Genomic DNA, 23,162 nt, shown 5'->3' on the forward strand with positions numbered 1-23,162 from the left:
TCAGACAAAGTAGCCAAATAAGTGCACGGCACTGTGACTGGTTTGGTTTAGTTTGAAAATGTTTAATATTCTTATGCATGTTTTACACAACCCAGGTTTCTGTAGGGTAACAATTGTGAACAAAAAGCATTGCAGTAAAAGATATTTTACTTTAAAATGTAGTGGAGTGAGAGTAAAATGTAATAAAAAAAAATAAAAATAAAATAATATATATATATATAGATACAAATACTTTTTAAAAGTACATAACCACACTAACTAATTATTTGTACTTAATTACTGTCCACAACTGAACATTATGTATCTGTTGTCCACAACTGAACATTATGTATCTGTTGAACATTATGTATCTGAACATTATGTATCTGTCACATATTCCTCCATTTCAAACTTATCTTATAAATTCAGAGGAAAAGGTTCACCATGTGTCTTTAGTATTGCAAGACATACCTAAACTACCTGTTCATCATTTTAATGAGCAATGTCGAATAAAGCAAGAAGAAATTCATTGCTTTCTTTTCTTTAAACTAGGATTATGCTGATTTAGAGTTGGCAGATATTGACCCTTCAGAAGGTCCTGTGCTGAGTGTCAGTAGTTATCTACAGAGACCACTGGACAGAATCCAGAATTACAAAGACCTCCTGAAGGTAGCTATCATATCTAATATAGTTATTTTATATGTTATTGACATGTTTTTATACATAATTGCAATTTTAGATTGATCAGCCATATTAGATTGTGTATTAATGTTTTTAAATTTTGTGTTATCTTGCGAGATTTGTGGTCAATTGAAAAAACTTTCTAAATTATGTAATAAACAATTTTATGAACATTTGAAATATCAGAAAACTGAATTTGAACTTTTCTTTATACATTATGCAGGAACTAATCAGAAATAAGGCAAGGAATGGACAGAACTGTTGTCTTCTAGAAGAGGCTTACAGCATGGTTTCTTCACTTCCCACACGTTCTGAAAACACCCACCATGTCTCCCTCATTGAGAACTACCCCGCCAATCTGGAAGCTCTGGGAGAGCCCATCAGACAGGTACACACAAACAGGCACTCACACACACACACACACACACACACACACACACACACACACACACACACACACACTCACTCACTCTTATACATGTTCTTTGATCATAAAGAAACCTTTACTCCCAAACTAGCTTTGGTATACATTACTTAATGACTTTAACCACCAAGATCACTGTGTACTCCTTAACAAGATGGTGAGGAGAGAAAGTGGAACAAAGTGGGTGGGTATTTATTACACTGATGGTGTGTAATGAACATTTTTATTTAGGAATCTTTAGTAAAGAAACAGTTTGAGTTGTAGGCTCACTGGCCTTGCATCACTTGCAGAAGTACCAAGAGACAAAGTTGATATAGGAGACTGAAAGCATAAGATATTACAGGAGTCTTTTTAGTTTTTGTATTCCCATGTTCTTTGGGATCACTGATGTGTGCATTAAAAGAGTTTATGTAGTGCTTGAATGGTTTAGGCATATTCAATAGTAGGGATTAGGAAACCCTAGATATGTATATGTTAGGAGAGGGTGCTCATCATATATGGGACAATATTGACCTCTAGTGGACTTTCCGAGTAACTCTGAAGACCTACACAGTCATAGTTTATGGGTGGGTCTTACATGTGAACTGTCACTGCTCCAAAATATTTTATTCTTAAATATTGAAAAAGTTGAAGGAATTTTGCAATACATAATAGATGCCTTGATTTTATATTGTTTACTATGTAAATATAGTTTGACTATGCAATAAAATTATTATACCCTCTGACTAGTTTTTCAATTTTTCCTTGTATCTTTGTATTTATAAAATGGGTGTGTGCACAGATTTGTCCCCCCAAAAACTGTGTTACCTCCACCAAAGTATTCATTTATAAATTCAAAACCAAGGTTACTGCTACAAAATTATTTTGAAATACCTGTTTTCTGGGATCTGGCATTAACTGCAGTTTACACCTGCCCTTTTCCACCCACATGCAATCATTGAAACAGAGTATGTGCCATTAACTTTCTCTGTAAACACTACTGTCATGCTCCCAGTAGTCAAAGGCATAGAGATTGTGGCTTGTAGTTAGAGGAAGTCTATCCCTTATCTTGTTTACTGCAACTCAAAGTGCTGAGATGTTCCTAGTCTTACATTTACAACTGCAGTAAGTGACACAACTCTTTTAACCATGCCAGTAGTAGGTCAGTGGTTAAGGTACTTAACTTGTAATTAGAAGTTTGCTGGTTCAAGCCCTACCATTGCCATTGTTGGTTCCTTGAGCAAGCCTCTTAAACCCTCAAGTTGTACTCAGTTATAATTGTAAGTTGCTTTGGATGTATCAGGTAAATGTAAACAAAATGAAACACTTTTGAAGTGTTTATTAGAATTGTGGTGAAATTTTGCTAACTTATTTTTGAGGAAGAAGACCAAAAAGTATCCATCAAAATAACCTAGTGCTAGCCTTGCACGAAAACATAATTAAAGGCAATGCCAGCTGAATTTAAGGAGTAATAATTAAACTGTGAAGAAAAACAAATAACTAAAACAGCTAAACTATACAAGAACAATAGATCATTTAAAGAGAACAATTTAATTCCAGACAATTATACTGCAGAAAGGTGAGAAGACACATCTCAGAGATGTACACGGCAGTGGATTTCAGTTCATTGCCCAAACGGACTTATTCTATGAAGTAGTTAAAGGGCTTTAATTCTGTCAAGTAACTCCAAAGTGCTTTGCCTGAAAGAGAAATCAGAAAATCAAACAGTAAAACATTTCTTATTTCTTATTTCTGTGTTTTGCGTTCTTTTGGGCAGGGTCCTTTTAACGTTTGGGAAGGTGCTCCAGGAATCAGAACCTCCTCTAGGGGCCATCACCGCCATGTCTTCCTCTTCAAAAACTATGTTATCATCTGCAAACAGAAAAGAGACACAAACACAGACACCCAAGCATACATATTCAAGAACATGATGAAGGTATAAAATGTTGCTGTGACTAAGTAGATTGAACATAACTGGCCTCAGTAGATAAGCCATTGTTCCAGAAATTAATTGTTAAAGAGGGGTAGATAGATAGATAGATAGATAGATAGACAGACAGACAATTGCTGTCATTTTTAGAGTTTTTGAGAATAGTTATATATATTCACTAAATATTTGGTTTAAATAAATCTGTTAATCTTGTTTCACAAGATTTTGTTACTCTTGTTAACTTTGTTGTTTATCCTGAATGTTTACAGTGGAGTGATATTGCCTAATGATTAATATTCTATCACGAAATAATTCAAATTAAAGCATTACAATAATTTACCTGATGTATTATTAATATTATACACACCAAGAATGAATCAATCTCTAATCCTACTTAGTCCTCAAAAATCTGTTTTTATTAACCAATTCTTCAATATTCATTCTTTTTTAATCCATTCTTTAACATGTTTGTTCCTCATTTTTTATGTGTCTGTTTCATAGCTCACAGATATTGATGTGAATGAGACTGTGGAGGGTGATGAAAGGGCATTTGAGATCTGGCACGAGCGTGAGGACTCTGTCAGGAAGTACACATTGCAGGCACGCACTATCATCATCAAGAACTCCTGGCTTCGGGACCTTTGCAACCTTCAGCAGCGCTACAGCATGCTGGCATGGAGTAAGTTGCCTGTTCCCATTACCAGGATAAATTTAGATTTATGTAGGAATGATACTCTAATATGCCCTGTATCACATTCTGTGTACCAGCTAGAGCTGGTGTTTGGGAATTTTAATACCTTTAATCTATCTATGACCACCCTACTCTGCTAAATCTTTTAGGTTTAATGCTTTAATATCATACTCTTCTTCTTTGCACCAATGACAGAACATAACTGCAGACAACATGGTACTTGTGATAATTTATTTACTGAATTAAAGGGACTTTACTGAATTTACTGAATTAAAGAGACATAGCATGTTATGTTCACCACTGAAAATAACAAAACAATACACTTCAAGTGTACCTAGGTACTAAAAAGATACAGCATAGCTGTGGAAGATGCAAATGTTATGCACATTGGTGTAGAATGGATTGGACACAATCATTATACATGTGGCATATATTTTACTTTTATACCCCCTTGAGCACTTTGAAATATAACAACAGTGTTGCAAGACCATGTTAACCAATAAGATGAGTGGAATTTATGGATAACCACCTGGCAAACAATAAGCTAATAAGAAAAAGCAATAAGCTTGAGATACAGCGATATCTTGTCTGCGCTATGAGAGCCTTCTGCGTATGGGGTCACAGAGCGCTACATTGTAGTGAACTATAAACTTTATTCAATGAACTTGGGTGTACCCAACTATATCATATTGGTTACTGTTAAATATGCTAATTAAACAAGACCAGACTCAAGAAACTATGTCCAACTAACCAAAAAATATGATACCAGTTTAATTACTTTGCTTGGAGGCATGAGGTTAGGAATGCAACCTCAAACTATACATCAAATCAAATTTATTTATATAGCACTTTTTACAACAGATGCTGTCACAAAGCAGCTTTACAAATTTTCAAGTCCAAGCCCTCAGTGAGAAAGCCAAGGGCGACAGTGGCAAGGAAAAACTGGAACATGAGGAAGAAACCTTGAGAGGAACAAAGACTCAAAGGGGGGAGGGGGAGGGAGACCAATCTCCTCTGGCCGACAACAGTCACAATAGTGACAATTTTAAGAGAATTTTTTTTAAAATAATAAAATGAAAAAATGAGCAAATGTCTAGTCTACTTTTCTAGAGGTCCTAGTCTTTTCCCCATGGTGTGCACGTCTGAAACCCATCCCACAAGAGAATGTCCTTCAAGGGTAACGGAGAAGTAGTTGGCTGGAATGGAGGTGTGGTGGTCTACAGCAGGAGATATCAGGGAGTGGTGGGAGTAGCCATGCCAGCTCAGTGGCTGAAGCTCAGTAACATCATGACATCAGGGGTAGGTGCACCTCGGCAGAAAGACAGAATAGATTATTAGGCATGTCCAGGTACGAGGGTGTGTGCAAATGTGCAAAGATGGACTCTGGCAGATCTAGCGATGGCAGCACAGCTAAAAGTATAGAGCTTAGCATTCCACTACTCTCAGTCAACAAACTTGAGTGACAAAAGAGAGGTGAAGTGACAGCATCATAACATCCCAGTTTACCATAACTCTCAATGCCCATGGACCCCCAGATCTATGAATTTCGTTAGCAAGTGGAGGATTTTGAGCACGAGATCAGAGATATAAGTTCTGGCTATTGGATAGGTGTAAAGGACTCTAGAGTCCTTTTTGGCTACTTTCCTAAGATGGCTATTTGGGTACTTTTTTTGGCTACTTCCCTAAGATGGGAAAAAGTAAAAAAAAAAATTGGCTAACTGTTCAGATAGGTTTTCAGCTTAGCCTTAAATATTGAGACTGTATTGAGACTGAGTATTGAACATTTACAGGAAGGTTATTCCATTTATAGGAAAAGGAGCTTTATAGGAAAAGACTGCCCCCTGCAGTAGATTTTCCTATTCTTGGTTCTAGTAAAGAGCCGGGCCCTTTTGATCTAAGCAGAAGTGATGGATTTAAATACACTAGGAGTTCTCTAAGGTACTGTGAGGTAAGACCATTCAGTGCTTTGTAGGTCATTAGAAGTATTTTATAATCAATACAAAATTTTACTGGGAGTCAGTGTAACATAGCTAAGATAGGAGTGATGTGATCAGATTTCCTAGTTCTAGTAAGAACTCTGGCTGCTGCATTTTGAACTAGCAGGAGCTTGCTTAAGCTCTTAATGGTACAGCCAGATAGTAAGGCATCACAGTAGTCCAATCTTGAAGTGATAAATGCATGTCATGTTAATACACAATGTTATCTCTAATGTTCTTAATTTTCTCATTAAAGAAATTCTTAATTCAGATAATTCACTTCACACTGCATCTGTAGGAGTGGGCCTACAGTTTCAGCAAAAAATCATTCAAAGTCACTCAGAATCACCCAAACGTTTTGTTGACAGTTTAGATAAATGTCTTTGCTTGCGGTAATCTTCTTTGAAATGTAAAAGATTATTTATTTCCATTTATATTAAAATGTCAGATGCAGGTCGATTTGCTACTTATGTACATATCCACTTCACTGTGGCCAATCCACTTTGCTGTGGCCAATTTGCTGTGCCCCATCCTGTTCATTTCAATGGAGATCTCTGATGCAACCATGCGATGCATGATAGGTTCAGTTGCGTCAAATGTAGCCTCGCCACACAGCAAAAATCTTTCAGATTTAAACTTTATTCAAATGAGTATGGCTGCCACATTGCCTAGCCAATCAGGCTACAATAGAATGGTACTTCAGTAGGGCAACTACCTCTTCAAACATGGAACAGAAGTGTCTGGAACTAGGCCTATATGATGCATCAATTTTGTTTTAAACACCAACAGATGGTTTTGTGGCAGGAAACTGCCAAATATGTTTGTCTTGTCTTTCATATTTTTTACAGTAAAGCTAAAACTGTATATATAATGTGTGTTTGTGAAACAGGTCCTCCAGATTTTGACGCAGTGCTGACTGATTGCACAGCAGAGTTGGGACAGACAGTTAAACTGGCTTGCAAAGTTACAGGATCTCCTAAACCAGTAGTGACATGGTTCAAAGGTGAGAATAAAAATAGCTATTTAGAATATTTTTATTTGTAAATTTCTGTAAATTAGTTATACCTTTTTGTGCTTCTAAATTAGTAGTAGGAGCAACCAGTTTATATATGAAAAAGGAGATGTTTAAATGATAACATTCATTCCATGGGGTTCTGAAGTTCCAAGAGTGTAGATGAGTTCTTTTTCTTTGATTTTTCTAATTTCATTGCTGCCATAGCAACAACTGGCAATACAAACTGATGTCATTAATGTAGTGTTTATTAGTATTACAATGTCATGCCACTGGAAATGACAAATCGTTAATTCTGATGGTCTGAGGGTGTTCAACTGATCAGCAATCCTTCTCTTGGTTTCTCAATTATAAATCTGATTACATCTCTTAAAAGTAATACAATAGATAGCTCCCGCAGTGATGCATGAGAAGGAATTGGTGATGACAATTGATCCTTTTATGCCAGTTATTTTAATGGCTGTGTTAATACGTTTACAGGAAGAACATCTAGAGCTGCATGCTATAGAGCAGTTGCAGTTGGAACTGTTCATTTCTTCATTCTCCAAGTTCTACCCAACTCTTGAATATACATAGATATATGGGAGCAGTGAAAAGAAACTCAGAGAAAATGAAGTGAAATTATATATATGTGTGTATATATATATATAAAACTGTCTGCTACAATATAACTCTACATGTGTTTTAAGCTTAAGTAGTCAATATTGTGCAAAACGTGTAGTGTGTTTTCACTGTAATGCTTAACTACTTTATTATTTTTAGTCAAGATCTAGAAAATTCTGTATAAAATTGGTTTGATTGTTCATGAAACGTTGCAAGATACACTGCCTGGCCAAAAAAAAGGTCACCACCTGGATTTAACTAAGCAAATAGGTAAGAGCCTCCCATTGGATAATTACTGCATGGACGGTTATGTTTCAGCTGGCAACAGGTTATTTAACCCTCACCGATGCAGTGAGTAGCTTCTCATTTGTTAAACAACCATGTTGAAAGACACATACTGTGGTCGTGGAAAAGATGTTAATCTGTTTCAGAAGGGTCAAATTATTGGCATGCATCAAGCAGAGAAAACATCTAAGGAGATTGCTGAAACTACTAAAATCAGGTTAAGAACTATACAATGCATTATTAAAAAGTGTAATGACAGTGGGGAAACATCATCTTCAAGGAAGGAATGTGGTCTGAAAAAATTCTTGAATGATTGTGATCGGCGATCACTTAAACGTGTGGTGAATTCAGATTGTACAAAAACAACAGTAGAACTCAGGGATAGGTTTAATGGTGAAAGTAAGATCATTTCCACACACATATTGCAAAGGGAACTCAAGGGATTGGGACTAAACCGCTGTGTAGCCTTAAGAAAACCACTTGTCAGTGAGGCTAACTGGCAAAAATGGCTTCAATTTGCTAGGGAGCATAAAGATTGGACTCTGGAGCAATGGAAGAAGGTCATGTGGTCTGATGAGTCGAGATTTACCCCATTCCAGAGTGATGGGCACATCAGGATAGAAAGAGAGGCGGCTGAATTTCCACACGCACGATGTGAAGGGAACTCAAGGGATTGCGACTGAAGTGATGCATCCATCATGCCTAGAGCCTACTGTACAAGCCTGTGGGGGCAGTGCTATGATCTGGGGTTGCTGCAGTTGGTCAGGTCTAGGTTCAGCAACGTTATGTGCCCAAAGAATGAGGTCAGCTGACTACCTGAATATACTGAATGACCAGATTATTCCATCAATGGATTTTTTCTTCCTTGATGGCACGGGCATATTCCAAGATGACAATGCCAGGATTCATCGGGCTCAAATTGTGAAAGAGTGGTTCAGGGAGCATGAGACATCATTTTCACACATGGATTGGCCACCACAGAGTCCAGACCTGAACCCCATTGAGAATCTTTGGTATGTGCTGGAGGAGACTTTTTGCAGTGGTCCAAATCTAGCATTATCAATTCAAGATCTTGAGGAAAAATTAACGCAACTCTGGACAGAAATAAATGTTGTGGCATTGCAGAAGCTTGTGGAAACGATGCCACAGCGAATGCGTGCCAAAATCAAAATTTAAACGAAAACGTTTACCAACGAAATTATTTTGGCCAGGCAGTGTATATCATATTTGAAAAATCTGTATAAAATGTAGATGTTGCTTTTAAGTAACCAAATAGAATTTTCAATAAATCCTAAATTAGACACATTGCTAGGTTAAATTAGACACTAATGAAACTTCTTTGACTGAATAGATGGACGTGCAGTGGAGGTAGACCCTCACCACATCATAATTGAGGACCCCGATGGCTCCTGCACTCTCATTCTGGATAACATGACAGCTGATGACTCGGGCCAGTACATGTGTTTTGCATCCAGCGCCGCTGGGAATGCCAGTACCCTGGGAAAGATCACTGTACAGGGTAGGGCATAGTGCTGGACAAACATTACTTCCTAGATTTAGCTTCATTGTTTTTAATTGGGGGGTTTATTATTTATTTCAATTACAACAAATGAGTGGCAGAAAATTAAGGTTGTGGTTGTTTAGGGTTGAAACTAAACTATGAGGTGGTAGGTCTCCAGGACTTAATTCTAAAATTAAATTTGTAGTCAAATTAATTTAATATGTGAAGTAAATTTTCTGTGTCTTAATCTGTTTGTAGTGCCGCCACGCTTTGTGAATAAGTTACGGAATGCTACCTTGATTGTAGGAGAGGATGTTCAGTTCACTTGCACAATACAAAGTGCTCCCAGCCCAAAAATAAGGTACTCATTCACTTAAATCTAAAAGATATTTCTCCTTCAATTAACAGTTAATTAGCCTGCAAACTAATATTTTATTGTTTTGAGGATAACAACCACTGGACCTAAAAGAAATTATAACTTTTTAAAACTCTTGCACAGGTGGTTTAAGGAGGGAAAATTGCTAACAGACCAAGAAAAGTATCAGACATACAGTGAACCTCGCAGTGGAGTAGTGGTTTTGGTTATTAAAAACCCTGGAGAGAGAGACTTGGGCCATTATGAATGTGAGGTACAGTACTCACTAAAGCTCCTTATGAATCAGCAGTTACAAAAAAACAGATACACATAATGTTACTCTAAATGTACCAGTTAAACAGTGTTTTTAATTGAAGATGTTATCGCATGCTTTATTTGCAGCTGTCTAACCATCTGGGCGGTGCTAAATGTGCAGCAGAGCTGGTCCTTCCTACAGTGGCAATGGCAGGAACTCACAGAGGAGACCAGGCCATCACTATTGAAGGTAGCGAGGATAGATTCACACATGTGCAGTAGCATTAATAAAAATGTTCAAAACTTCGTTATTTATTTGTGTTTTGAAGACAGAGTTGAGTTAGATCCTAACTGGATCCTAACTGGTTTCTTACTGCTCCAAATACAGTTAGGAGGTGGATTTTAATCTTACAGTTTAATTTGGTTTTATAGAAACATATATTTAGATTAAACAAAACTATGCCAGAATCTACATTAATTTATTTATTGATTACATCAGTTTATGAAAGCTGCATAAAATGCATAAATTAATGTTTTTTGCAGGCATGCTTTTTTGTTTCATTAATTTCATATCATTATTTTCTCCTTTTAGTAACAGAGCAGGACACTAAAGTACCTAAGAAAACCATAATCATGTAAGTGATTATTTAAACAACCCAAAACCCGGCAATATACTATGCTGTTAGATTATTGCCATTTTATTCAAGTCTCACAGAAAATGTGACTCCCCACTTAACCTCTGGAGAATTTGTAATGCCATCTAGCTCTCTACTTCATGCTACATATACCACTAAGAACCAATATGATATCTTACCTTCTGATTGGCCAAGTGATTTTAATGAAGTGAAGACAAAAGCACACTCACTTTAAATGTTGACGTTAACCGAAAACCAGCAACCCTGAATGTTTAAAAATCACTTGTCTTTTGCATATTTTAAGCAGTTGACAGTTGTGGGATCCTGGTGATGCCTTGTTTTTGTAAAAGACTCACAGCTACTCTGGTTTCCTGTGCAGAGAGGAGACCATCACTACTGTAGTGAAGAACACTCGGATGAAGCGGCACATGTCTCCCCACCCTTCATCTATGGGAGTCTACCGCTCAGAGGCTTCCACCACAGAAGCCCCACGACATAGGAAAACAATGACTAGAAAGCCTGTACCAACCCTATATGTAACAGAGCCTGAGGGAGCCACAGCTCAGAACCCCAAATGGGTGGAAGTAGAGGAGATTATTGAGTACAAAGTGAATAAATCACCAAAGTTGCCCAGAAGACGAGGTGCTTCCCCCAGCAAGCGACCACCGCCAGATAACCCAAATGCTAACAACTCCAACAACAAATTAGTAGAGGCAATGCAAGTGTCAGTGGACAGCATGGACTCTTGGAACAGTGAGGGGAAAATTTTAACAAATGAGTATGAAAATACTGAAAGCATTTCAGAAGTGTATTCTGATTTTGAGCAGCCATATATCTTGGTGGAAACAGGTACAGATGATGGTGGTGATGATGATGCAACCATAATTATTCCAGAGTATGAGAACAATGGTGAACTTGGTGCTCAAGACCACAAAATCTTGGCTGAGAGCAATAAGGTGCTCACCGTTGAAGACTTGGACGACTATGTTCCCAAAGAGGGTGAGACATTTGGTTGCCCAGGAGACTCACAGATGCATGCAGAGAAACCATGTGAAATTGCTATTCTACAGAGAGAGATTAATGAAACTACTGTAGGACAGCCAATCCTGCTAACTTTGGAGCGTCCTGTGGCAACCATGAAACCACAACCGGGCTTTTTCAGTCGCTTTAAAGAGCACTTATCAAATGTGTTTACTAACACCTCTACAGTAAGCAATGTTAAGTCAAGGGGAGAAAAGACTGCACCTATATATGTCAGTAGGGTGGCATGCATCCAGTCTGCAACCACTACTGGACCATCAAGGAGGCACAGAAAGCAGGAAATAAAGCCAAGATACTGCTCAGAGGTGCAGAGAGGGACATTAAATGGCCCACAGAGCTTTAAAACCCAAGTCTCTGCAAACACATTCAGCTATGCACCAATTGGACAATCACTTACTTTTCAGATCACCAAGAAATATCAGAATGAAAAGCAGTAATCCAGAAGAATCACCAGAGAAATTCAAAATTATTATCAGTATAATTCATATTTTGTCTTAAATGGGAACATTTATCTATTTATCTATTTCAATTTTGAGGATAGTTAAAAAAGAGACCATTCCAGGGTATTCTAACATTTTCTATATATTCTGAAAGATCAGACTAATTGGGCAAGAATTATATAAGAATACAGAATAGGAAGAAAATTGGTTACTTTTAATTCTGTCAGCAAATATAAACTATAAACTTATCCTCTTGAAAAGAAAAACACCTGACCTGGGCCCTCATTTATCAACATTGCATTGAAAGATTTGCATACATTAAAGTTTATCTTGTATTCTATAGAAGTTAATTCTAACCAGCTGTGCTCATTCACTTTAAAAAACAACAAAAAACCCACTGGCTTCTGTCTTGAAATAAGAAACAATGGAATAACCTGTATTTAAAAAAAGGAACTAGGCTGTTTCACACTGAACAAATGTTACTGATTTGTTTCATGTAACAATTCTCACTAAAAAAAAAAAAAAAAAAAAAAGATAAATGTATTTGAATATGAAGCTGTCGCAGCGTTTCAGGCTGGACTGCAAACACCACTCTGGCATTTACTGTAAAGCTTTTAGTCTAATTATTATGAACATATCTTGAATATTACTGTAAAACTTTTTTTTACCTTTGCAAACAAAGTATGGTCATTGGGAAGATTTAACTTTACCATTCATGTAATAGCATTTTGCCATTTACTCTTGTATTTCACAAATGTCATGAGTATAAGCACTATGCTTAAGCTTATGATCTTGAACAAGCAGTGAGACTGATATTCTATGATTTTTCCGGAATAAGCTGTGCTTTAAACTACATACATTTAACTGTGTATGGAAATTGACTATTATAGTGCATGTATGCATTTAGGAATACGTATAATCTTGAGTGACATGCGGTTTTCTTGCATAGCACAGTGACATTTTTCAAAATTTTTGGCTATGAACTAAACACTTCAGAAAAAAGGGTATAAAATGAATAAAGCTAGGAAGTATATTTATTTGATTAGCAATAGAACTGTAATGGGTTTAAGTATTTAAAAAAGTCACTATGAGATTTGAATAAATAGGATATTAACTATATATGGTCTAGATATATTTTGGATTGTATTTCTTAACATTATTCGTTATCAGAAGTTATACAATGTATTAATTTTACTGAATTTATTTACTAATATATTAAGCAGTGTATTATCTAATATACAGCTGTAGAGAGCTAGTCATGTATTTAACCAAGGATGTGTTTGTGTGAAGGCATTTGCTTTTGTGTGGGAGAGAGAGATAAGGAAAGAAATTTTGTTTAAGCATTTGTTTAATTATGGATGACAATGTCAAACTGCCTTGGAGTGCTCATTTGTGAATGACAAACTACATTTCAATAAAATGTATGTCTTGCTAATTTTTAAAATAATTTGAATAGATTTAAAGCTGCATATTATAAATGCAGAAGTACTTCAAAAGTAATTGTTGGTAATACAAATTAATAAGTAATGTATGTGTATTATATGTATTTATCATTATATACATTGGAACTCAAATAGGTCATAAACTCTTGGACTCTGGTTCAACGAGCCAAGTAAAAATAAAACAGCCTTAGTTGAATTCTAGCCAGTCATGGTAATGCCTGTCTTCTGGCTTTTGAATGTACCTGTTTTTAAATCAATGCAACCCTTTTTAATTCCTTTCTTACCAAAGTGGATAAGAACTTTGAAGGGTTGAAATAAAAGCCTAAACTGGTAAGGAGTTAAATACTGGATATTAGAAATATAATTTGTCTATCCTAATGCAGTAAGTTGGCATGAACTGAAAGAGATATAAACTATGGAATAAAAGACCATGACAATCTAAATAACATTAATCCTGACTGCAAAGGACAGATGACAAAAGCCTCCTGCTTTCTTCTAAAAGTATTAATTTATATTGTATAGAGGTGTCAATATCCACATACGAAAAGTAATTACTGCACCATGTTTTAAAATCCTTTTTACTTCCACATAACAGGAAATGGTGAAATTATCATGATGAAATTATATTTTTTAGGGCACAGATTAAATCTTATTTATTTTATTTATAAACCTATTAACAGGAAAATAATATAATACAATGCTATTTTGCCTTTTCATATCTTACTGGTTGTCACATGGTATTCCCCTGCTTCTTCCTGAAAACTTTCATAGTTCCACTGAAAGCTTCTTAATGTTGCATATTATTATTAGGACTAGGATTGGAAAATATTTTGTTAGTTTATGGCAGACATTGGTACTAAAGCTGTGGCTAGGGATTTGACTTTGAATACACAAAGGCTTTAAGTTACAAGGGCTCTTCTGAAACCTAATTACATACACTTTTCCTTAATACAAAACTGTTCCATCTTGTTGAATCCATTCTCACTTTAATTACCTGAATGCAATATCTCAATTGATATTCTATATAAAATGGTGAAAGTGGTGGTACAACACAACTGCATTTAGTATTGCACACTCTCATTTATTCGTTTCACTCCAGACATGCTTATCTATGTGTGTATGTACACATCTTCACTGTATACATAAAAAGGTATGTATACACCTAGACACACATAATTAAACATGTAGAATTGTACATATATATTTATATAGACCTATAAATTTACATGTACCACACATTTATAAAAGAATGCACACAATGCACTCTTGCATACACACTACACATGCGTCTGGCTCAACATCTCACTTATTCATATATGCACGCACATGCATGCACCCACACGCTCACATATTGCAGACATACTTCATATCGAAAAGGTCCCTATGAAAACACCATGTATTTTTTCTTTTTTTGTTTTAACAATTGTTTTCCAATGTTGTTTAAAGCATGAAATAAAAGAAGATAAAAACAAAACAAAAACAAAAAAGAAAGCCATGGTGCTTCTTTGTGTAGAAGTAATGGGGTCAATTGCATAATGTATACACATTTTTCTTTTTAATAATTTTTATACTAAACAGTATTTTTGTAAAAACAAAACACCAAAAAGAAAATAAACTACAGAATAGGCTCCCATCTGCAGTCCCTTCTGCTGACAGGGTGACATCAAGCTGTACAGCGTGGTCAGTTACATCTCAGCTCATTTACAGGTACAGCCAAAGTGAAGGCACAAAGATCTACAAGTAGATTTTTTTCTCTCTTTCCATAAAATTGTACAAAATAATAAAACTTTATAGTCTGTACAGGAGAAATTTAACCTTGCACAGCCTGTACAAGTTAAGAAACTAAAAAAAAGAAATGGCATGTTTTTGTTTTTGTTTAATTTTCACCCAAAGTAATGTATGATCTAAACAATATATGTGGACACATTAAAGTGGTTGCTTTATCTTTCTTAGTGGAGTGAACTAAGACTCTTATGGAACTCTTATGGAACTCCTTAACCTGTAAGAATACTCTGTAGCCCCCAGTCTAACTCCAACCAATACCACATCTTTAAGCAGGACATAGAGTCAAACATTACAATGCTACATTGAATGTGTCTATCTTTGAAAACAAATATAGTCAGTAAAACCTGATGCAAAAGTGCATTACTTCATTCAGTTTTTAAGTTATCCTTTTCCCAGTGTTCACCTCTGTACCTTGATCTATGGGCACTCTTCAGTGTTCAAAGAAAAAGAGCAGCAGAGAGCCCAGAAGGTCAAGAGGTCAGGGGGTCTGGAGGTCATAAGGTGATGCGATATCCATAAATAAATTGGCAGCAGCCAGACCGTGTATACACGCAAGCACACGTGTGCGTACACACATACACACACACGCACGCGCACACACACACACACACACACACACACACACACACACAAACACAGTTTCTGTATATTTATATATTTATATTAAAATAAAAAATAAGGAGGTAGCCAAAGGCTTAGTGAAATGGCAAAAAATATCCCCTCCAACTCCAATCAACAAATGTTTTTAAAAAAGCAATGACAAATGAAAAGAGAAAAGAAGATAGTCTGCCAAACGTCAGTAGTATATATAGTCCATTTTGGCCTTGCTTGGGAGTGGGCAGGGAAGGAGCATGGGAGTTTGGAGACAGGTTTGTAAAAAGCACTCTGGCTATCATAACCCAGATCACAAGAGTTCGTACTGCCGCAGGTGCATTCTCTGGATGATGTCCCGACAGTCATTAAAGACCCGACGAATATTCTCTGTGTCAACAGCACACGTGAAATGAGGGTAACAGTAATGACGCCCATCTCCACTTGCTGTGCTGATCCTCTGTTACATAGAGAGAGAGAGAGATAAACAGAATCAGAAAGCAGAGATAAATACAATTACTTAAAAATACCAAGAAGCTGCCGATAAAAGCTTAGCTATGCATTATTGACTTTGAATTTAAGAATAAAATACTGAAATGTTGACAAAAGATTCTGTGGCATCAAGATTAAGAAGTTGACAAGAGGAGATACACTGGCTGCTGATGCACTGATTGGTGAATCATATATTAGTTTGTTTTGCTAATGGTCAGTGGATGTCCCTTGAAAATACATTTAAAAAACCTACCAGGAACTCATCTCGAATGAAATACTTGGCTCTCGTCACTCTTGGGTCTTCTCCTGGCTCTGGAGTTGCTGAAAGAAAATTGTTATTTGATTCGATTTTTTAAAAAAGTAAAATATTATATAGACTGAAGTCTATATAGATTGAAAAGCAAGGGATGAAAAAGTATACAAAGGAGTTATAGATGTGTAAAAAGTGGATGAGTAATTTATATCACAACTAATAATGGCCACAGTAAAAGGCCACATTTTTGCTAAGAGCTCAGAGTCTGAAAAAATATAAGTATTTTTTAAGTAATAACTGAACTCCATTTATCTACATATTTTTAAAGATTATTAAACATTATATATTAATGAAAATAAGAAGAATAAAAGCAAAGAATAGTCTAATAAGAGAAAGTAGCAAGTATCCTATTAGATACATGAAAAAATTAAATGGCTAAATAATGAATGAACACTTGTGAGGCCTGTCTCAGAAATACCTTCATTTGGTATTGTGTAGCGAGCATATTCTGGGAAATAGTCTTCAATTTTGGATTTCCCAGCTAATACTTTCTCAGCCAGCATGTCTTGTTTGTTGAGGAATAATATGACAGAGATAGTTCGTAACCATCTGAAAACAGAAACATAAAAGACAGATCCAGTTAGAAAGAAATGCTTTAAAATAGTTTCCAGGACTCTGATTCACAATGTTCTCCACACATTTTGGCATCCTATGTTATGATGATTAATTAATCTTAATTAAGATGAATTAATCTTAATGAATTAAGAAACAATAGGTATAATATAAAATAAAAATCTTACCAAAACATCAAATCAGCCAGTAAGTAGCTTATTAATACAACTACTACTGATGATGATGATGATAATGATGATGATGATGATGATGATGATGATGATGATAAACAAAATAGAACTTTTCACCATCACCCATTTTTGGGTCGTGAGTGAAGGCACCAGAATAAATATATATACAAAGTAGGTTTGAAAATGATTTAGCTCTTGTAACAATCCTTCATCCCCTCCAATATGCCTTAAATTTTTCAAAATAATTTTGAACAAGCAGCAACAATTTGGAGGAAAATAAGCAAGTTCAGTTATGCCAAGTCCCATCCTATCTGGTAATAATATTAAATCAATATCTGAAAGACACCATTTCAACTATGCGTGGTAAACCGCTTGATATAGTAGAAGCCCACTCATCTTCATCAAAGTGTGACATTTTCTGGACATTTTCTTTATTTTACTGTAAATTAAGATTAATGTTTCTTCCAATTACCGCAAGACAAATAAAAGGACTAAACTAATCAGCCATAACATTAAAAGTACCTGCCTAATATTGTGTAGGTCCCCTTTTTGCCATCAAAACAGCTCTGACCATCAAGGCTTGAACTCCACAAGACATCTGTAGGTTTCCTGTTGTATTGCACCAAGTCATTAACATCAGATCTTTTAAGTCCCGTAGGTTGTCAGGTGAGGCCTCCATGAATCGGACTTGTTTTTCCAACACAACACACAGATGCTTGATCGGATTGAGATTTTGGAGTTTGGAGGAATTTGGAGGCCAAGTTATCACCTTTAACTCTTTGTCATGTTCCTCAAACCATTCCTGAACAATTTGTGCAGTGTAGCAGGGAGCCTATCGTCATTGAGAATACTGAAGCCATTCTCATTAAGGAGCACCATTGCCATGAAGGGGTTTACTTGGGCTGCAACAATGTTTAGGTAGGTGGTACATATCAAAGTAACATCAACATGAATCACAGAAGCCAAAGTTTCCCAGAGCATCACACAGGCTCCACCAGCTTGCCTTCTTTCCATAGAGCATCTTGTTGCCATCTCTTCCCCAGTAAGAATTGTACCAACACACTCAATCATCCACATGATGTAAAATGTTCTGATCCTGATGTATCAATTGTAGGCGCTTTCAGCAGTGGACTGTGGTCAGCATGGGCACACTGACCCATCTAGGGCTACGCAACCCCATACGTAGCAATTTGCGATGGACTGTGTATCCTGACTCCCTTCTATCATAGCCAACATTAACATTGTTAGCAATTTGTAGCTATTCTGTGGGATCACACTAGCCTTATCTCCCCATGTGTATCACTGGGCAGCCATGACCATGTTGCTGGTTCACCGGTTGTTCTTCCTCAAACCACTTTTGATAGGTACTAACCACTGCATAGACCTGCTGTTTTAGAAGTGCTCTGACCCAGTCATCCAGCCATCACAATATGCCCCTTGCTAAAGTCTCTCAGATCCTTATGTTTACCCATTTTTTCTGCTTTCAAGACATCAACTTCAAAAACTGACTGTTCAAATGCAGCCTAATATATCTCACCACTTGACGGGTACCATTGTAATAAGAAAATGTTATTCACTTCACCTGTCTGTGGTTTTAAAGTTACAGCTGGTTCATGTAGTAAATAAATACATTATTTCTCATTAACTTTTTTTACCCTCCAATAATCTTCAACATAACTGTAAAGAATTCCTGAGGCCATTGACTACACTGACCTATTAATTACCTATTAAGTACCCATAAAATCACTGTGGTGATTCTAAGTGTTATATTAATGAAACTAGAGAAAGGCTTAGAAAATATGAGTGAGGGTCACCTGTTGTTCCAGATACTGCGAAAAAGGTCAAGTGCTTCCCGTAATCTGTTGGTGTTGTTGTCTTCTCTAATGACCATATTATAACTGCTACTCGCAACCACAAAAATGATTGCAGTGACGTCTAGAAGAGGAGACACAAAGCCCTAATCACCAAATGTTCACAGTAGGGCACAACTTTAAATACTTTCAGTACAAATGTAAAATATGGTTAATGCAGTTTCATTAACACACACTGCCTGGCCAAAAAAAAGATCACACACTCTAATATTTCGTTGGACCTCCTTTAGCTTTGATTACGACACGCATTCGCTGTGGCATTGTTTCCACAAGCTTCTGCAATGTCACAACTTTTATTTCTGTCCAGAGCTGCATTAATTTTTCCCCAAGATCTTGCATTGATGATGGGAGATTTGGACCACTGTGCAAAGTCTTCTTCAGCACATCCCAAAGATTCTCAATGGGGTTCAGGTCTGGACTCTGTGTAAAAATGATGTTTCATGCTCCCTGAACCACTCTTTCACAATTTGAGCCTGATGAATCCTGGCATTGTCATCTTGGAATATGCCTGTGCCATCAGGGAAGAAAAAATTCCATTGATAGAATAACCTGGTCGTTCAGTATATTCAGGTAGTCAGCTGACCTCATTCTTTGGGCACATAACGTTGCTGAACCTAGACCTGACCAACTGCAGCAACCCCAGATCATAGCACTGCCCCCACAGGCTTGTGCGGTAAGCACTAGGCATGATGGGTGCATCACTTCAGTCGCAATCCCTTGAGTTCCCTTCGCATTGTGCGTGTGGAAATGCTGCTAGTTTCACTATTAAACATATCCCTGAGTTCTACTGTTGTTTTTTTTCTGATCTGATTTCACCACACGTTTAAGTGATTGCCAATCAGGATCATTCAAGATTTTTTTCCGACCACATTCCTTCCTCGAGGATGATGTTTCCCCCACTGTCCTTCTGCTTTTTAATAATGCGTTGGACAATTCTTAACCCGATTTTAGTACCTTCAGCAATCTTATTAGATGTTTTCTCTGCCTGATGCATGCCAATAATTTGACCCTTTTGAAACAGTTTAACATCTTTTCCATGACCACAGGATGTGTCTTTCGACATGGTTGTTTAACAAATGAGAAGCTACTCACTGCATCAGTTAGGGTTAAAAAACTTGTTGCCTGCTGAAACAATCACCCATGCAGTAATTATCCAATCCAGGTGGTGACCTTTTTTTTTTGGCAGGCAGTGTATATTTGTTTTGCATACATATAGGTATAGTGCCACATGCATGCATATGTGCACATTCTCTCTCTCTCTCTCTCTCTCTCTCTCTCACACACACACACACACACACACACACACACACACACACACACACACACACACACAAATATTATACCAGATATACCAGATGTCAAATACACACCATTAAAGCACTGGATCCACTTTCTCCTCTCATCTCTTTGACCTCCCACATCAAACATACTAACAGAGGAAAGAGAATGTATGTTCAGGCACATATTTATTTATTCTTTAACTAACAACAGACTCCTTCTACTGGAACATCACACTGCAAACTTTTCAAAAGCTGTATTACTGCACATTAAGCAAAATACGTATTTCTTTCATGGGAATATCCGTGAATTACATATCAAACTGTCTATCTTGTTAGTAATGCTACAATTTTTTGTATGAATTGATTTTATTAGAAGCAATCTTCAACTGGAAAACTTTCTCAAAGTGACAGTAAATGTACTCACTGAAAATTGACTTTGTCTACTTGAAATCGTGTTTCAAAAATCCCTGATGTCAAAACTCTGCAGCGTAGCAAGTCCTAAACAAAAATAAATTTGAGTCTTTTGAAATATGCATATTTCTCCCTGTTCTGAGAATGTGATGCATTGAAAATATCAAAAATCAAGCCAATAGTCAGGACATTAAGTCGATAATGAATAATAGGGCGGGTGATGTAATCGATGAAGAGAGAGGGCTAGAAATAAAAAGCACACTAAGAAAGGTGGAGAAGCTAATATAAACTGAGACTGTACCTGATCCGTTGGTGTATAGTCACTCTGTCTTACTGCATCAATTCGGTCAAGAAAGCTGTAAAGACACAAATATGGAAAATAGTTAATATAGGGCTGTATGTGTGGTCTAATGTATAACTTGTTTAAGACTAAGCCTATTCTCACAAATACTAAAATATTTTCCACCAGTAATAAAAACCCCCCAAAAACAACAAATTATGACTTGATACTATTTTCAATGCTAATTTCATTTGTTTTCAAAGCACCTTAAAAGACTGAAGCACAGCACTATGAGATAGACAGACCAACTGACAGACTAATTTGATCCCTGAGCAGCATACAAAGCACATCATATACAGAGGACAAAATAATCACTAGATCTTGCAAGGACATAAAGCTGCCAAAGTTTCGTGTGATTATACTAAACTGTTGTCATGAATAAAGTGATAGTCAAAATAAAGTGCTTATCAGTATTAGCCAGTAGACAAATTAAACAAATGCATAATAATTACAGTACATGTAAGGAATGTAGAAGTATGTTTTGTCATTATATATTGTGCTGAGAATTATTCTTGAAGCTTATCTAAGGTTTATCTTCCATTTAATATTTTTCCCATAGCATCAAATACTGAAATATTATTAAACATTAAAAAAAAAAAATCTTGCAATGTTCACTGTATAATTTCATGAACAAACATGGTTCAAAGAAACAGTCAAATATGTGACCGTTTTTTGTTTTTTTTTGCTGATTCTACTTCTTTCAGGTCAGTGTGACTACACCTGAGATAATCTCTCTCTCAGTATAAATTTATAAATGACCGTTTTTCTTGAATTGGCAATGTATAGATAAATCCATCTAAAAGTAAATCCATTGTAATAAAAAAGACATGGGTAGGGGTGTTTTCATAAGAGACTGATGCTAATTAAAATAATATTCAAACTTTCTCTGTCAACACTGTTGTGGACCGCCTACCTCACTCAAAGAATACTCTTTCTCCCTGTACCTGTTCATTCTAATCTTTCATCTGAGATCATTTACATACTAGATATACCTCTAATGTATTGATGTCCTGCACCAAATTCTTAAAGTGATACTACACTTATGTTTTCTAACATCTCAACCTGCTTCAGTTTCAAAACCATGTATAAATTCAAAGAAAAATTCAAAATCATATTGACAAAAGGAAAGTGAAAAGAACATCTCTGCTCCCCACAAACCACTCTTGCTTCATGTCTATGCCATGTTCACATTAACAGTCTCTGTTCAATTTGGGTTTTTTTTGGTCAGCTGGTTGTTTTTTTGTTTGTTTGTTTTCTTAGAACCAGTTTTTCACCTTGACTTCTCAAATGTATGTTTACGAATGACATATATATGTCATCAGCATAAATAGAACAGACCTTTGCCTGGAAAAGACCTTCATACATGCATTTATTGCAATAACATCCTGTCAATAACATGAATGTGAAAGAAATTAAATAGAAGCCAAAGTGTTTTACATAGAAGTTAAGTGACAGATCCTAATCTGTTGAGGATCAGGCTGAGAAGGTGAAAAGGAGTTGTTCTAGCAACCTTTGATGCCCACAGTTGTGAGACAAAGATGTAAATAGTACTATGTACATGACCTGTGAAAATATACACAAAGTCTAAAATAATTTGACAGCTTTTAATGGGGTTGCATGACCTGGTAAAACTGGATAAGAATCTTATTTTGGATGATGCATCACTTTGGGCCCCATTTTCTAAATTCCTATAATTACCAGTAAAAGTAAATAAAGGCCACACATTCAGAAAATCAAAAAGCAACCAGATAGACTGAAAGCTGCCTTAGTTGCCTTCAAGAGCAAACTAGAGAAAATGAAAAGTGAAGTACAGGGTAGAATGAGATCTATTATTCAGAAATGAAAAAAATAGAAGACCACTCTATATTATAAATCTCTTTCCGGATCCCCATGTTGAGAATTTTTCCCAGTTGAATACATGGCAATATTCCTCTAAGCCACTAGCAGTTTGTGTACAGGGCAGTCACCTTCCACTTCAGTGTGAAAGTCCATGATTCAGTGTGGTTCCAATTTAAGATCCATAATTTAAGACAAATGATTTTACTGTACCATTTTAATCTGGATTAGAGAGTGACATGCATACAGAGATGATGACTGTACTTAAGGA

The 23,162-nt window shown here is 36.3% G+C and overlaps 2 protein-coding genes across 13 annotated transcripts in view; one reads left to right on the plus strand and one right to left on the minus strand.

The window, feature by feature from the left end:
• Positions 1-13,444, plus strand: part of obscnb (obscurin, cytoskeletal calmodulin and titin-interacting RhoGEF b) — a 98,763-nt gene extending 85,319 nt beyond the window's left edge. For all 10 annotated transcript variants that reach the window (XM_081695858.1, XM_081695857.1, XM_081695860.1 and 7 more), the window contains 11 exons: positions 532-648; positions 884-1,048; positions 2,841-2,999; positions 3,495-3,672; positions 6,550-6,663; positions 8,912-9,079; positions 9,320-9,422; positions 9,561-9,690; positions 9,819-9,921; positions 10,264-10,306; positions 10,686-13,444. In XM_081695858.1, coding sequence (XP_081551984.1) covers positions 532-648; positions 884-1,048; positions 2,841-2,999; positions 3,495-3,672; positions 6,550-6,663; positions 8,912-9,079; positions 9,320-9,422; positions 9,561-9,690; positions 9,819-9,921; positions 10,264-10,306; positions 10,686-11,784 — 2,379 coding nt within the window. In that variant the 3' untranslated portion in view covers positions 11,785-13,444. The remainder of the gene's footprint in view (positions 1-531; positions 649-883; positions 1,049-2,840; positions 3,000-3,494; positions 3,673-6,549; positions 6,664-8,911; positions 9,080-9,319; positions 9,423-9,560; positions 9,691-9,818; positions 9,922-10,263; positions 10,307-10,685) is intronic.
• Positions 13,445-14,289: 845 nt separating this feature from the next.
• Positions 14,290-23,162, minus strand: part of gnal2 (guanine nucleotide binding protein (G protein), alpha activating activity polypeptide, olfactory type 2) — a 28,193-nt gene continuing 19,320 nt past the window's right edge. For 2 of the 3 annotated variants that reach the window (XM_035530590.2, XM_035530592.2), the window contains 7 exons: positions 21,017-21,071; positions 20,729-20,802; positions 20,395-20,453; positions 18,968-19,088; positions 16,829-16,959; positions 16,351-16,418; positions 14,290-16,065 (listed from right to left, as the gene is read on the minus strand). In XM_035530590.2, coding sequence (XP_035386483.1) covers positions 15,919-16,065; positions 16,351-16,418; positions 16,829-16,959; positions 18,968-19,088; positions 20,395-20,453; positions 20,729-20,802; positions 21,017-21,071 — 655 coding nt within the window. In that variant the 3' untranslated portion in view covers positions 14,290-15,918. Of the gene's footprint in view, positions 16,066-16,350; positions 16,419-16,828; positions 16,960-17,679; positions 17,763-18,967; positions 19,089-20,394; positions 20,454-20,728; positions 20,803-21,016; positions 21,072-23,162 lie in introns of those variants that run through there. The other variant, XR_014116835.1, reaches the window with a different exon arrangement.

This window comes from Electrophorus electricus, chromosome 14 (genome assembly GCF_041902795.1).
Source record: "Electrophorus electricus isolate QZ-2024a chromosome 14, ASM4190279v1, whole genome shotgun sequence".
Classification (NCBI taxonomy): domain Eukaryota; kingdom Metazoa; phylum Chordata; class Actinopteri; order Gymnotiformes; family Gymnotidae; genus Electrophorus; species Electrophorus electricus.